This window comes from Corvus moneduloides, chromosome 3, assembly GCF_009650955.1.
Source record: "Corvus moneduloides isolate bCorMon1 chromosome 3, bCorMon1.pri, whole genome shotgun sequence".
NCBI classification, from domain to species: domain Eukaryota; kingdom Metazoa; phylum Chordata; class Aves; order Passeriformes; family Corvidae; genus Corvus; species Corvus moneduloides.
The window spans coordinates 20,264,184-20,280,367 of NC_045478.1; the positions used below are offsets into that span (position 1 = coordinate 20,264,184).

Sequence of the window (16,184 nt, forward strand, 5' to 3'; positions counted from 1 at the left end):
AAATTTTGGACATACACTTTTCAAATGTTACTCCACATTACTGTCTAATAAGGGGGAGAATGTATCATCATGAGAGCAGAAATCAAAATGACTCTACAAATATTACTGAATGAATATTCACTTAGAATTTTAGATTAATGCTGAAGATAACAAACTGATTCTGTTTTACTTAGTATTTTTTAACTCATAGATTCAAAATATCAGATTGTGAAAACTCTTAACATTACAGATAACACAACTATAGGCTTCTTATAAAATCACAAGTTGCAATATTGTGAATGAAATAACTACTTTCGTTAAGAAAATAATTTATTTTCCATAGTCACAACATATAATCTAGTATCAGTTACTGTACATATATTTTCTTGCAATACTCTGACTGTCTATGAATACTGGATCCACAGATGCCACTTTTGCTGCTATAAAGGAGTGAATACAGTGTAAAACTGCCGTCAGATCCTGAAATTCAAGTTCCTGAAAGAAGTAAGAGAAAAAAAAAAAGGAAGAGAAAAGGTGAATTCAATTCAGGCTTATAAACATTTTACATGAATACAGAGCAGACTAGTTAGAAAACAATAATGGCCTTAACATGAAAATTGAATCTTTACAGGAAACTGTAAAGTTAAAATTGTTAAGAATAAAAACTGTATATCCATACCTTGTTCACTGGCAGTGCCGCTCTGTCAACTGTCAGAGTTTTCACTCTGTGCTAATTTATTGTTTATACTGTACTCAGTTTGGAAAATGAAATCAGTCAATGTGCAAGAACATTCAAATATTGCAACACAGAATAACTAAGGCTGGAAAAGATCTTGAAGATCACTGAGTCCAACCATTAACCCAGCACTGCCAAGTCTACCACTAAACCATGCTGCTAAGTGCCACATCTACACTTGACAAACCTCCAGGGATGCTGGCTCAACCACTTCCCTGGGCAGCCTGTTCCAATGCTTGGCAACCCTTTTGGTGAAGAAATTTTTCCTAATATTCAATCTAAACCGCCCCTGGCACAAGCTGAGGCCATTTCCTTTCATCCTGTCACTTATTTCAGGCAGTTGTAAAAAGTGGTAAGGCCTTCCCTGGGACTCCTTTTCTCCAGGCTGAAAAACCCCAGCTCCTTCAGCCACTCCTCAAATGACATTCCTGCCTGATATACCACCAGATCTGTTGCCCTTCTTAAAGTGAAGGGCCCAGAACTGGACACAGGACTTGAGGTATGACCTCATCACTGCCTAGTACATGGGGACAATCACTGCCCTGGTCCTTCTGGCCACACTATTGCTTGATACAGGCCAGGATGCCATTGGCCACCTTGGCCACCTGGGCACACTCTGGCTCATATTCAGCTGCTGTCACCAGCATCCCCAGGGCCTTTCATAGCAGGCAGCTTTTCAGCCACTCTGTCCCCAGCCTGTAGCACTGCCTGGAGTTGTTGTGACCCAAGGGCAGGACTCGGCATTTGGCCTTGTTGAACATTATTAAAGAATTTGACAAGTTAAGGCTGTTTGAGGATGATGTGGTATCAAATTAGTGGAGGGTAGGGTGAGGAGATCACATCTTTTGTCAGCCTCTGAAGGAAAGATGAGAGGCCAGAGGGAGGGTGGAAGATAAGGTGAAGTCACACCACACCCTAATGACAGAAACAAACATGGCTGGGTATGAAATTCCTACACCCTAATTCACAAAAAAAGGCAGAATGATTCTTAAACAGTTCTCAGATTGGCTTGACTTTTTACAACATATTTCATCTCCTGTGCACAAGTTAACTTTCTTTTTCCCCTATGATCCCAGACAGTAATAGTCTGACACAATGACAACAAACATAATGTAAAAAGCATGTTCAATTTAAGTGATACTACTATGTGTAAAGTCTGCAGCTGGTTAATATATTGTGGGGACACTTGAGACAGTTTTGGTTTGAGGAGAAGACTGTTTTCAAAAATCTATTGGCTAACCAGCTGTTTATTGAGGCACACTCCACATGCTTTTTCTGTAACAGAACTTTATAGTATGTCCTAAACAAAATTGGCCCAAACAGAATATTTGGCATATAGTCACATATATCTAAGGAGAAACTGGGGTAGGCATTTGCTTGCATGTAGATTACAACAGGGAAGGGTGAAAAGTACTGGGGGATAGTTTGAAAGTATGGATTTAGTAAAAGATAGGGATGGCTTTCTGACTTGGGAAAATGTAGATGTTGCATAGTCTGAAGACTGGGACACAATATGTCACTTTGCTATCTTGAATACAGTTTTATAGGTGGAAATTTAGGCTCTTAAGCTTTGGTATGTAATATTAATTCTTCCTAGAAAATAACACCAATGACACTTTAAAACATACATTGCTCTGACAGTATTTTTTTTTAAAGTACCATTTCTCTCTGTGCTCAGTCAGGCAGATGAGTAACTGATCATTTTTATTTGCGCTATACCATCTAACAGCACCCTTATGTTTGCTTTCCTTATCTGAGTTTGCTGCTTTTTTGGTTAATTGAGATTGTCAGTTTTTAAGAAGAATCTGTGCATGTCTAATATTTCTATAACCAAAGCTATTTCAGTTTACTGTATGTACTGTAATAAGTAGATTAAGTACAACAAAGGCACTAAGAGGAAGACACTGAGAGAAGAACACAAAAGATTGGATTAAAGCAGTGGGAAGATAAGACTGCAAACCTTCCTGCTGGTACTGAAAATATAAAAAATGAGCACGCTGCACTGACCTCCTTCACTGTATGTGCACAGCGAAGGAAGAAAAAGATATGTTCTTGTTTCATCCACCCACCTAGGAGAGTTGGATTTATTGCATATCATAAAGAGCTTGACAGGCCTGTTGCATTATTACTATGAACACAATTTTATTGATAACTTCTGAGAGCTGTTGAATCACTATTTGAACAAGACATGAGCCTGTATCACATAAAAAGCAAATAAAGGAGATGCTGACAGTTCTTATTATTGTGCCCTGTGCATTTCATGACTTCTTTAAGGACACTGGTAAGCCTCAGTGTATATTATTTGGTGGCAAGAGCACAACTATTACCACTGTAATAGTTGTTCAAGATATGTTTTCCAATCAGACTGGCATTTTTTTGGTTGTTGTGGTGTTTTTTGTTTGGTTTTGTTTTGTTTTTTGGGGTGGGGGGGCGTTGGTTTGGTTTGGGTTTTTTTGGGTTTTTTTTCAGGTTAAAAACCTAAATAAAGATGTCCAGGTTTTAGCTCCAGACAACATCAAAGTCAAAATGGAAACTAAAATTCTAAATTTGGTTCGGCAAGTATAACAGGGCTTGGTTGCCATATAATGGATGAGAAGAATATGCAGGGCTCTTAAGTTATCTTCTTGTAACAGCCAAGAACAGCAACATCTAGTTGAAGCTTCAATATGGCTCACAATACTCTATTGACCGCAGTGGTTTCTTATCTTTCTTCAGTAAATATTTGAGACGAAGTAAGATGAAAGGAAAATGGAAATGCTCAATTAAAATATGCTTGGGAAAAAAGTCTTATCTTCCAGATATATACCTACAGTTTAGCTAAGGGAAATAAAGCATCAATACAAACCTAAAAGTATTCATCTTATTTTTTTTCTTTTTTTAGAGCAACCTTGAAAATTTGGGTAAAGAATATCGACTATTATTAAGATTGCTTGTAATTTCTCGATATTAAAGGCAGGGTAAGTTCAGGGAAGTACTGAAGTGGGAAACTATAAGAAGTTGTAGGGAATACAAAGAACCTGAAGGAGAAACAACAGACAGGAATCTTGGCCTTATTATCTCCTTTCAACAGAAAACTTCTTAAATGAGGAATGTATTGTTCACCTAAAACTGAAGTGCACAGGAAGAAGTACTTGACTTAAAATTTAGAAGCCAAAATAGAAGGAGAAGAAACATCACGTCTAGCTAGTAAACAAGACACAAAAGTAGAATTCCCAAATGTGATTATTTAACCCCAAGAATTCTTAAAATATGAAGTTAGACATAGTCTGGAAAATTCTTTTGCAACCTTAGCTCTCTGTTTTCTGCGAAGAGAACATAAGTCATCTGCATCAAGCTTTCTTTTGTGCATAGTGGCTCATTTACTCAGGAAAAATGAAACTTCTATTATTTGATAACATTTTTGTTTCTCATTATTGGCTGCATTTCACTGTATAGCACCATCTGGCCTCCAAAATCTCTTTCAGTGCAATAAGCAGAAGCAAATACTGGACTGTATTATGGATATTAGTGTTGGGCAGCTTCCAGCCAGCCTGTAACTCTCAAGTCAAAGAAATCGTACCATTTAGGTGGTGGCCATACACTTGATTATATATACCAGTTATCTGAAGTGGAGAGGCTGCACAGCTGTGTCCCAGGCCCATTTAATGTGGAATCCTAGTGGGTACATTGCAGAGGCAGTTGTAAAAGGTGTAATCAGTGAAATGCTGATAAATCCTCAGTTACTTAGTATCAGTCTTTTCTCTGACCTTTAATGAGCTTTTTCTAGGATCTTCTAACATTTACAACACATATGTACATTTAGGTACACAGATATTCAGAATTCTGTATGAACCAATCACATATCAGCTACCATCTGATACTTTCAAGGTATTTGATTCACAAACATTCACGTGAATTTTGCCAATTACAAGATGTTTTCATTAGATCTACGTAAAAGAATAATTTTTAATGTTTTAACAAATTTGTCTCCTGAACAAAATTTGCTGCAAAATCATCATAAGGACTCATCATAAGGATTATCTAATGATTTAATGCAGCGATACCTCATATAGTTTTTGCATTAGTACAATCTTCCTGTCTAACCTGAAACAAGTTACGTAAGCTCTCTGCAACAGATGATCACATATAAAATGAAGACAGTAGTCCTCTTCTGTCTCCAAGGACTACTGTGAGAAATGAATTTGAAATGGCCTGCTACTAGACAAATTATTATACATTGTACCTTTTGTAACAGATATTATAATATCTTTTACAGTAGAGCCAAGAGGCAGCTCAGGTTAAGCTTGCTGATGAAATCCTGAGTAATTTACTAATACAGATGTAAAAAGATATATTGCATGTGTTATAACTTTATGACAAATAAGGAAGGTTTTGGACTTCCTCCTTACAATTTTTTTGAAACATTAGAAGGATAGGCAAAATATATCTTTTGTGTATGGTAACTATAGAAAAATATCACTTTATAAGTGACTTTAACCTGTACAACTTCACCTAAGAATATTTGAAAACTTTCATAGGTCTTCAGATACCTTTCGGTTGTTTTCACTGTTTGTCCACCAAAACCCATCTGAACACACTCTTATCTTCCTTTTCTATGTCATAGCACACCAAAGTTCTCCTCCTTCTTTTTAGAACAACATAACTGAAAAATCATCTATTTATTTTTTAATTCAACAGCAAGCTTGGGATCAAAGGGCAGAATCCGTGCAGATTACGGCATTGCAACCAGACTTCCAGAAGACTACAACCCTGAATGAGAAACTGCTGAAGTTCAGTTTGGAATCTTAAATCTAAGTTGCAAAATTTTATTTGATAAATGCTAGAGAAAAAAGAAAAATGAGATACTACTAATATCTCATCTATAGCAGTGACTGGACAGCTCCATATTCCAGATCCTGCAAAGAACCAAGTGCTCTTAGTTCACAGTAGAACCAATAAATTTCAGCAACTGCTTGGCCTTTTGCAAGAATATTCTCTTTTTAAGCTAATAAATGTTACACATTTTTTTAGGGAACTGTAACCATTTATGTGTTTAAAAATTTAAGTCCACTTATATAGCAGCTTAAAAATGTACTTAACATTTATATAGTTTTATTTTTACTTTATTTCTTTAAAATGCAGTTTTTAGACATTATATCTACTACAGGTTGACAGAATAACTTCACAGAAATGATCTTTCTGAAAGAGTAAAATACCATCATAACACAGCTTAATAACAGGCTTGTAGAAATAGTGTAATAAATCTATGGGTATTACATTACTTCTGTTTATTGTGAAGTTTCTGAAGAACGGGCAAAAAAGGATAAACTGTGATGTGCTAACCATATGTATGCCCAGTAGAAAATGGGATTTCCAATGCCTTGACGGTAATTTTATTTCATGTTTAACTAAATTGAAGAAGAAGATGTTGCTTACCTTTGTCTCAATTTGTTTGGTGTCTAGATTTTGAAAAAGCAGCTTTACTCTTGTTTTCCCATCATCTGATGAGCCTTTGAGCTGAGAGAATTTAAATCTCCACAGAACATTCTAAAGAAAAAGAAATTTGATTAAGGACTCTGTTATATGTTTTTACCTAGAACTATAGAATGACAATCAATGTTTGTCTAAAATAAAGCACTAGGGCAGTAATGCAGTGCATGATAACAGGCTCTTTGCAGAGCAATTAAAATTAACATTTTTGTACCCTTTGTGAAAGCAAAAGAGGCAATATTAATATTCACTAATTAAACTATTTAGAAATTCTCTAAAATATAAATGTTTCAATTGCCTACATAACATAAAGATGGCATAAAGCTTAATTCCATAAAGGAATTATCCATGAGGATATTTGTATCAGTTTCAGTATGAACACAATTCCATGCCATATCTTGATATTTTATATTTCAGCTGGCTCATTTGCATAATGTAGATAATTGTGACTTACACAGATATTGCAAAGCTGAACTTACTGATGTGTGAAATGTGGTTTGAAATTCTCAAATGAGGTATAGAAATGCAAAAATACTATTATTGAATGTAGTCTCAGAAACCACAAAATGTGTTTTTGTACATGAATTGCATGGCCTGGTTTTTGGTAGCAGGGGGCTGCAGAGGTGGCTCCTGTTAGAAGCTCGTGGAAGCTTCCACCATGTCCAGCAGAGCCAATCCCTGATGACTCTGAAGATGGACATGCTGCTAGCCAAAACTGGGCCAATGAGAGAGGCTGGTAATGCCTCTGGGATGACATATTTATGAAGAAAATTAAAACAAAATTAAAACAAAGTCACACAGTTTTTGTTCTAGTCAGAGAAGAGGAGGTGAGAACATGTGAGGGAAACAACATGGAGACACCAAGGTCAGTGGAGAAGGAGAGGCAGGAGGTGCTCCAGGTGCTGGAGCCGAGGTTCCTCTGCAGGCGTGGTGCAGACCATGGTGAAGCCGCTGTGCCCCTGCAGCCCGTGGGTCCATGGGGGATGCAGAGATCCACCCACAGCCCGTGGGGGAGGTGCCCGTGTTGGAGCCGGTGGATTCCCAGAGGAGGCTGTGATCCAGTGGAAGAGCCAGTGGAGAGAGAGGGCCCTGCTTCCAGGCGGGAGCAGCCTGTCCTTGGAGGACTGCACCCTCTGGAAAGAGAGAGCCACGGCGCAGCAGTTTTGAGAGGACTGTTTGCCCGTGGGAGGGACTCACGTTTCAGCAGGTGTGGTGGGGCTGCTGCTCGTGAGAGTGGACCCATACCGGGGAAGTTCAGGAGAACTGTCTCCCATGGGAGGGACCCCATGGCCTCACAGGGAAAGACTCCTCTCCCGGAGCAGTGGAAGAGAATCTCGGTGATGGACTGACCAAACCCCCACGCCCTGTCTCCCTGCGCTGTCGGTGGGAAGGAGGGAGGGGCTAGGGGGAAAATGTGTTTTAAGGGCTTATTTTAAAGGGTTATTCTCAATATCCTCCTCTGATTCTGTTAGGAATCAATTCACTTTGTAACTTTAAGTTAAGCCTGTTTTGCCCTTGAAGTGTTTCTCCCAGTCCTTATCTCAACTCATGAAGCCTTCCTCAATTTCCATTTTTTCTTTCTCTCCTCTGCCCAGCTGTGGCACAGGAGGGTGAGCAAGTGACTCTCGTGGGTGCCTGGTGTTGGGCCTGTGTCAAACCACGACAGTTCTACATTACATAATGGTTTGTAAACTATATAAGGATTTTAAGCTTCCTGGTCTCCCACAGGTTTATGCATGGCATCTTACTAGCGTTGGCAGATTCTAGATTGACAGATATGCTTTAATATTTATGTAGATACTTTGTAAAAACAAAAATTGGGCAATTATTTTTGAAATCAAGATAATTTTCTGTATTTATCTGAATATTTTCTATTGATCACCTGAAAATGTGTAATTAAAAAAACCCACAAGGTAACAACTTGCACCTGGACTTCCTGCTGATGTTTCCTTTAATGCCTATAATCTTAATGAAAATTCTCTGCACATGTTGAAATGTGGTTCAGTCCCCAGACACTGCTGAGGAAACACAATTTAAATATTTGGAAGGTTATTTCAAAAGCACACATGGAAAAAAGTTTGCTGTGTTCCATTTTCCAACATGCCTCTCCTCAAAATATTTTTTTTAAGTAGACCTGCACTACCAGTGGTATTCGGAACCCTACTCATAGTTTAATGTCCTATAAATAAAAAATATCTCCTGGTTCCCTGCAGACATAAATGTCACCAACTTCTTAGAGAGACATAACAGATGAAGAAAAACTGAACTATGCTACAGCACTGTGATGGTGCTTAAACTTTACATTCACAAACAGATTTTAACTGGCTCCAGAGGGCCTAATTAGACCACCTGAAAAGTGTTCAAAGCTTAAACGAGTTTGGCTCTAAACAGGATAGATGAATGTTTGCTATGTAATATAACTCCTAAGGCGGAGATGAATCAAGAACTTAGGAACAATTTAGTAATAATAAACACTGCCGGAGTCATCATCTCTCTCAACAGTTGACACCGAGTGGGAAAGATGAGAAGTAGATAGCACTGGAAGGTGGAAGAAAATGCACTTTGGGATCCCTTTATATTGGAGGAGCGGCTGGAGGCACAGGATGGGGAAGATGAACCAACCAATCCGACAAGATAAAAAAGAATCTCTACAATGAGATATAAAGTAGATGCAGGCCACAGAAGTATCTCAGTGATGGGCCCAAAAAGATTGAATGAGTTAAGCCCATCAAGAGCCTGGAATAGAACATGCAGGAAAAGAAATTGTTCTAGAAAAGTTCTTTAAAAGACATCTTTCTTGTGCTGGAGAGACAAGTCAGAATATGGTAGAGAAACAACCCTGCAGAAACCATGGTCAGTGAAGAATGGGGAGGAGGTGCTGTTCCTGAAGGACTGCACCTGGCGGGAAGGACCCTGGCTGGAGCAGTTCATGAAGAGCTGCCGCCCATGGGAAGGATTCATTGGATTCTGGAGGGCTGTGTCCTGTGGGAGGGACTCCACACTGGAACAGAAGAGTGTGAGTTCTCCTGAGGAGGAAGGAGTGGCGGAGACAATGTGTGGTGAACTGACCACAGCCCCCATTCCCAATGTGCCTGTGCTGCTGGAGAGGAGCAGGTAGAGAAAATTGGGAAGCAGAGACGGGTGGGGGGGAAGGTGTTTTAAGATCTGGTTTTTATTTCTCATTAGCATACTCTCATTTGATTGGATTGGCAATAAATTAAACTAATTTGCCCAAGTGGAGTCTGTTTTGCCCATGATGGTCACTGCTGAGTGATGTCCTCCTGCCTTTATCTTGACCTGCCAGCCTTTTGTTGTATTTCCTCTCATTTGCCCAGCTCAGGAGGAAGCCAGGTCAACCCCCCACACTCCAAAGCAAAAGTTCTTGTGCTTTTTATTTCAGAATTTGTAATAAGAAGGCCCTTTAAAAACTGTTTTTCAAGTGTAAAAAAGAATGTTTTTCAATGAGTACATGAGCTGGTTGCCCAAAATTTGAGACTGAGATTTTGAGTCATAGAGCAGATGGGAGACTGGCCTTTATTTTAATAATCCTCTTTGAATACCTGCTGGGGTGCAAGAGCATTCTTTGCATCAACAGAAGACCTTAATTTTTTCATTAAGTCCAAGAAAAAATAGATTTTTCAGTAAAATTGCTATGTCCCTAATGAACTGTTAATTGCTTGACCACTTAAAGAATCTTTTTTGCATTGGTAGAAAATATTCTGAAATAGCTATGCATAGGGGAAAACACAGTGAACTCCAGGTGACAATTATGGGAAGGAAGATGAACTGCAGAAGTCACCCATTATTGCCTCACTCTGGCTTGAGGATGCAGAGAACATCTCCATCTCTCACATAGATGAAGAATTAATGTACGTGAGCTCTCCAGAATTTTTACCGTTTAGCAATGGAATAAGTCTATCTGCTGGTAGTCTGTGTTTCTCCTCAGGTAAGCAACAAAGATTCATCTAAATCCTCCTCGTCATCAATTCTGAATGTAGGCACTGTGACACAAAGTCCTATTAATAGAGTAAGTTTATAATTTTAAAGGTAGGAGTACATGCAGTCTTCACACTTAAAAGAAACCCTTTCTATAGGCGAGAGAGATTACTTCCTACAGTTAATTTGTGGTTACATGCAAATTATGCAAGAAGCAGGATTCCAGAATGTAGTATCACCTCAGTCAGAGAAGGGTATACAAAAGTATTTCCTGAAATTTTATATTGCTTTGTGGGATAGCACAATTTAATTTAATTAGTCTAAATTTTCATGCAATCTTGGTCATTATTTCTCTGCACAAAAATTTCAATAGATTTGAAATTTTGGGGCATTTTGGCCCCAAACCCACAAAATGCCAACATGCAAAAGCTAGATCCTGCATCAGTATTTCCAAATGCAGTGTGTTTCCTCTTCACTTAGAATGACTGACTGAATTTTTAAAATATATTTGAGAAGACAGACCTTCTACTGCACAGTCCTATTAATGCAGGAGCATTTTTTGTATATATGTTTGCTTCTACTGTCAAAAAAATATTAAAATTCACTTAGAATAATATGCATTAAAGAACCACTAAATTATATAGAAAATAATAGCATTATAGACAGGGCTTGGAAGTTGGCATGTATCATTAACCATTCCCTGTAGGCACTTTCTATATAGCCACTGTTTTGCAAGATATGTCTATGTAATCTTATAGATTCTGACTTTGAAAAACATTTGCCCTTATTCTGTTTATTTCAGACATGACCTAAATTTCTTATGATGGAAGAATAATTAATCCTATTTTATATCTGTAGCTTCAAAACAAATAGAATCAGGTGACATTTCATTTTTTTTCATGACTTGTAATCTTTTACAAATCTTGAAGTTTTTTCATTGTAACAAACCAAGTTCTCTGCTAAATATAACTTTCCTTTGCTTTTATTACTTGAAAAGGAAGTTACTTTTTTTGTATCTTTCTCCAAAATGTATCTTTACATGCTATACAACTGTAATTGCCCCTTTCAAGTCCCAAATTGACTACATTTCAGTAGGGCTAAATAAATAAATATTACAGTGCATTGGAAGAATAAACACTGGGCATAAACATGAAAAAAATGCAATAAATGATAACTTCAATAACTGTAAAACAATACAGAGTTATGTTTTCCTCTTCTTTTACTCTTACCTTTGTTTTACTGTCAAAACAGGTAAATCCTAGAGCAAAGTCGACTGTGAAACACAGGGTATCCCCTTGCCAACTGCACATATATGTTTTAGACTGAAAAAAAAAGGTATGATTTTTGAGAGGACAACCATCACTGTAAATAATCTTATTAAAATAATATTTTATGCAGGTGGTTTTGGGTGGGAAGTCACTCAACTGACAGCACTGGTACTGCTTTATATTACTATGTTTGAAAATGATCAAAAACTTCTGACTGTAAATCCTTATCACATCTGTCAACTAGACATTAACTGGAGCTCTTTTATATTTCAAGTCACTCTTCTACAAAATAAATATATTCATGAAAACCAACCCTTGCAAAATGCAACCCAGAACAAACAAAACCAAACCTGACTACTCTATACTTTTTAAGCCTGCTTAGACCTGAGCTATAAATGACTTCTGATATCACTTCCAGCAAATGTGCAGCCAACAGTGCCTAAATGTTCAGTCATTGCAATCTAATTATGAAAAAGCATTCTGTCTGCCTGACCTCTCCATCTGATTTAAACTTTGTAGAGAATCCTTCTGTTTTACAACATTTTTTAATTTGGGTCTGGTGACATGCCAGCACAGCACTATGTTAATGTTAGTTAATGTAATTTAATAGTAAGATCTAATAGCTATCATGTCTTAGTTAGCACTGATACTTGCTAGACACTGCAATCTATATACCAATTCCATGATAACCTTTCATATTAGAAAGGAAAAACGTCTGTTTTATTAACAAAATGCAGCAGTTCTGTTTAAACTTCTGAATAAGATTTACAGTAAAAAGTCAATTAACTCTTTCCAGGCATTTTTAAGACTCACTAACTCAGGTATATGACAGGTTCTGAAAAGACATGAACAAGATTTGCTGTAATATGAAACAGCCCCATGGCATTCACCATGGATAAACAGTTAATAGCAAAAAGCCCATTGCCTTCAGCATGAGTAGAGATCAGATCCTGTTTCCAGGCTTTCCTTGCCACACCTTACCAGCCATTTATAAGATTATACCTTTGTGCCTTAAGAAATTTTGATTTTTTTTTTTGTTTTTTCCAAGGAACCATTGCTTCACTCTCATTGATACATCATAAACCTCAATGTTGCCTCATGCTTAGACATTTGTCTACACAAAAGGTTTATATCTGGATAGTTTCCTTTAATTAAAAATACAACTTTTAAACACAAGAATGCTATAGAGGAGAGACTGAAAGCATTAATAAACTTGCTTAAGATTAAAACTGCTATTTTAATTGTTTTTTAAAGATTTTTTGTATAATCTAAAACTTCGGCATGATTGTAAAGGTTTCCTTACTCCAGTATTAATAAAAATAGTTAGTTATACTAAAACAAGCATTTCCGAGTTACAGTTACGACATTTTAAAAGGATTTTGAAAGGGCTAGGAGTGATATCAATTCATAAGTGCAAATTAGTATTATAATCTTCTCCACAATAATGGAGATGTATAATATTTCTGAATAAATTAATTTGCTCATTGGTGTTCAAAGATCATATTATTTGTCATTTAAAAAGATTGCAGTGATTGATTTTCAATTAGAATGACATTTAGATATCCTTATATTTCATTCAGTAATTAAAAGGTGGCATTAAGCCCCAGTCATAACTTATTCTCCATTATTTTCCAATTAAAAAGGTTATACTAGTTGAGCTCTGACTCAGCAAAGCAATTTTTAAAATTGATAAAAATTAGATTCCCCTAATGGGTAAGCATATAATTGCTCAGCCACAAATGGTGAATACTAAAATGAACTATTCACAAATAATTAGCTTGGAGTACTTTACAAATATTCAATATTAGGAAATAATGGAACCAGTTTGGAAATTATTCATAAATACTAGAGACAAACATAATATGCTTCATTTTCAGTTACTTCAAATAGATACGTGGTTTGTACTTACAAAACACGCTCACAGAGTTTTCTTTACAACAGAATTAGTTTGTATTTTTTGTATAAATTTAAAAGCCTGCTCATGGCATCTCCTCAGTTACTTTGAACAGGTTCTCAGAAAGCTCTGTGGTAAAGGACCCCCATCTCTACTCATTAACACTAGGACAGGGCATTATTCCTTTCCATTTTTGCCTTTGGAATAAACTTCCCATACACTTGCAGTTGCGATCACCCTTGGCAATCTACAATAATTGTTTACATGGAAACTTAACGTCAGAGGTCTAGGTTCAGCTGTCTTTAAGTGTATTTTGGAAAAAAAAAAAGCCAAAAACCCCCAAAAAACGAAAAAACCCCACTCCATATTAGCCAGCTTGCTAAGTCACAGTTTAAACAACAGAGAGAAGAATAGGCCTCACACTGCAGTAACTAAGAAAATTGTAGTATATGACCTAGATCAATCATCTAATATTTTCTGAGCAATGTAATGATCCATAGAATCTTATATTTGTAATAAAAGACAATTACAGAACTTCTACCTGTGGAATTGTTCAGGTATCAGTATCTCAAAGCATATACTTTTAACTCATGAAAAGATCATTATGTTGATAATATCTCTGTTCAAATAGCAAAAGAACAGTATTTCTGACTCCTTTATGACAGAATACCTCAGACAGTCCTCCTGACACTGGTCAGAAGCATTACACTTGTCTGTCTCTGGCACTGACATCTGTCCTCCAAGACCCTGAGAGGGCTTAATAGTTACAATGACTACACATACACTCTCACTCTCTTTCCCATAGACAGAGATTTCCCAGAAGTAATTCAGCTTTGAACTGTATTTGGTGGTCAAGAAACAACTGGGCATAGCACTTAGTGCCATGGTCTAGTTAACAGGGTGCTGATCAGTCTGGTTGGACTCGATGATCTCACAGGACTTTTTCATCGGTTTTACAAAAGGGCAAGGACAAGGGGCAGTTTGCTTCAGTACTCTAAAACAAAGATTAATGTAGGATTCTCTCTAACAAATATGATCAATGAGAGGCCAATTAATTCCAAACCCAACTTTTATGATTATGAGTTACCATGACTCTTTCTCTCAGGGGAGGGAATGTGTTTGTAAACAGCTCAGCTAAGACAACAAGAAGGCCTTTGAACTTGGTTAATAGGTGTTAGGTATCCAAGACAAGAGGTGAGTAAATGCTAAAACTGGAAAATGAATGCATAGGAAAAGACAACGACTGGGACTTACTTATTTCCACTCAGAGAGGAGAGCACAAATATACCTCAGATATCTGTAAGAGACAAAGCCTGAGGGACAAACAGAAAGAGGGACCACTTCATGTGTAGTCACTGGCCTGTGATGAGGCTGAAGCACAAAGACTGGGTGAGTAGCAAGCACCACCGCAGCCCAGACATAGATGTCTGGGGAAGGAAAGGCAAGGATAAGGATGAACCCTCCTCTCCTTCAGGTTCCTTCTCTGTGTAGGGGTCCTTGTCCACATTAAGCTATAGTACAATGGCAGAAGGAAGCACACAGACCCTCCAGATCAGAGGGAGACCTTCTGATTTCTCCACACATGTGCGTCTCCCATGTAGGCTAAAGCTACAATTGGTTTCTACAACTGGTAAGTACAATTGGCTTCTTCTGGGACTGGGCAGTCCAAATGCTTCTAAATAAATCATGATAAGCACTGGACTTTTTGCAACAGACTTTTGTTGTTACTGGAATATGAGTTTATTGCAATGCTTTAGCTGGAAGGCTTAAATTTGCCCAAGTTCTGCCACAGGCATCCAATGTAGTACCTCTGGATTCTTTTTTGAAGACATAGAGTCCTTAATGTTACTCTGATGTGGGATTGTATTCTGTCCAAGAAATAGGGGTCCAATTTGCTTTTGTTTTGCAGTAAAATTCTTTAAAATCAAGATTAATAACAATAACAGTTGAAATAGCACATTCTGAGATCATCAACAAAGATTCTTAGTAAAGTACCATTTAACATATTTCTTTAAGAATCAGGGCACCAACCTTTTCAGTCAGTACTCCTTTTCCTAAGTTTTCATGGCAAATAAGTTTTCTAAGGACCAAGTGAGACTCACTGATGTTGCTCATCTAAGTGCAACACAGAAAAATGACATTGTGTACATTCATTTTAAATGATATTACTTTTACAACTCTCATGCTGTTGCTCCTAATGTCTCATAAGATTTACAGTTTCAAAAATTCAGCTGATGATTGACTACTTTGCAGTTAATTATTGTCTTGCATGAAGGAAACTCCTCATTTTGCTTTAACTACAGCACCAATATGCAATATATTCATTACTTTTGGACTCAGATATGTTCTACTGAGCAGGAATTGTAGTGTTTTAAATCAGCCAAAATACAGAAATAATACCTATTTTCTAGTCTAAGTGAATACAAATTGGGCATGCACATGATTTTGCTTGTTTATTTTCCAAGAAGCAATTGGGAAGTTGGTAATACATTTACGCTTTCCTGCTTGAACTACATATTCTCCCTGCTATGCTGTTAACTACTTTATAGATGTAGATATACATTTACTCTAAGATGGGCTGTAAAGCTTTATTACATATAAATGGGAACACAGACATTATGTCTCACTATACTCATGATATAGAATTTAACACACACTTTCTAAAGATAAACTATAACCAGACATCACAGCATTTAGGAAATAGCCATATCCATACAGTACACATATTGCATATTGTATTCACTTACTCCCTTTAAGCTAAAGTATGTGCTATGCCTCTGTCTGGAAATAATATGCCATCAATGTAAAAAATGCTAAAATATTTTCAAAAATTTGCCTTTTCTTAGAAAAAGTATTTACATTAACATCAAATTATGCTATGAATCCAAAGAATGTATTTTTG

The 16,184-nt window shown here is 37.1% G+C and overlaps 1 protein-coding gene across 1 annotated transcript in view; it reads right to left on the reverse strand.

Annotated features, from left to right (window-relative positions):
• Positions 1-296: 296 nt before the first annotated feature.
• Positions 297-16,184, reverse strand: part of SNTG2 (syntrophin gamma 2) — a 151,495-nt gene continuing 135,607 nt past the window's right edge. Inside the window, exons 15-17 of the mRNA XM_032101399.1 lie at positions 11,350-11,442; positions 6,131-6,241; positions 297-474 (exon numbers count right to left, since the gene is read on the reverse strand). Coding sequence (XP_031957290.1) covers positions 343-474; positions 6,131-6,241; positions 11,350-11,442 — 336 coding nt within the window. The 3' untranslated portion in view covers positions 297-342. The remainder of the gene's footprint in view (positions 475-6,130; positions 6,242-11,349; positions 11,443-16,184) is intronic.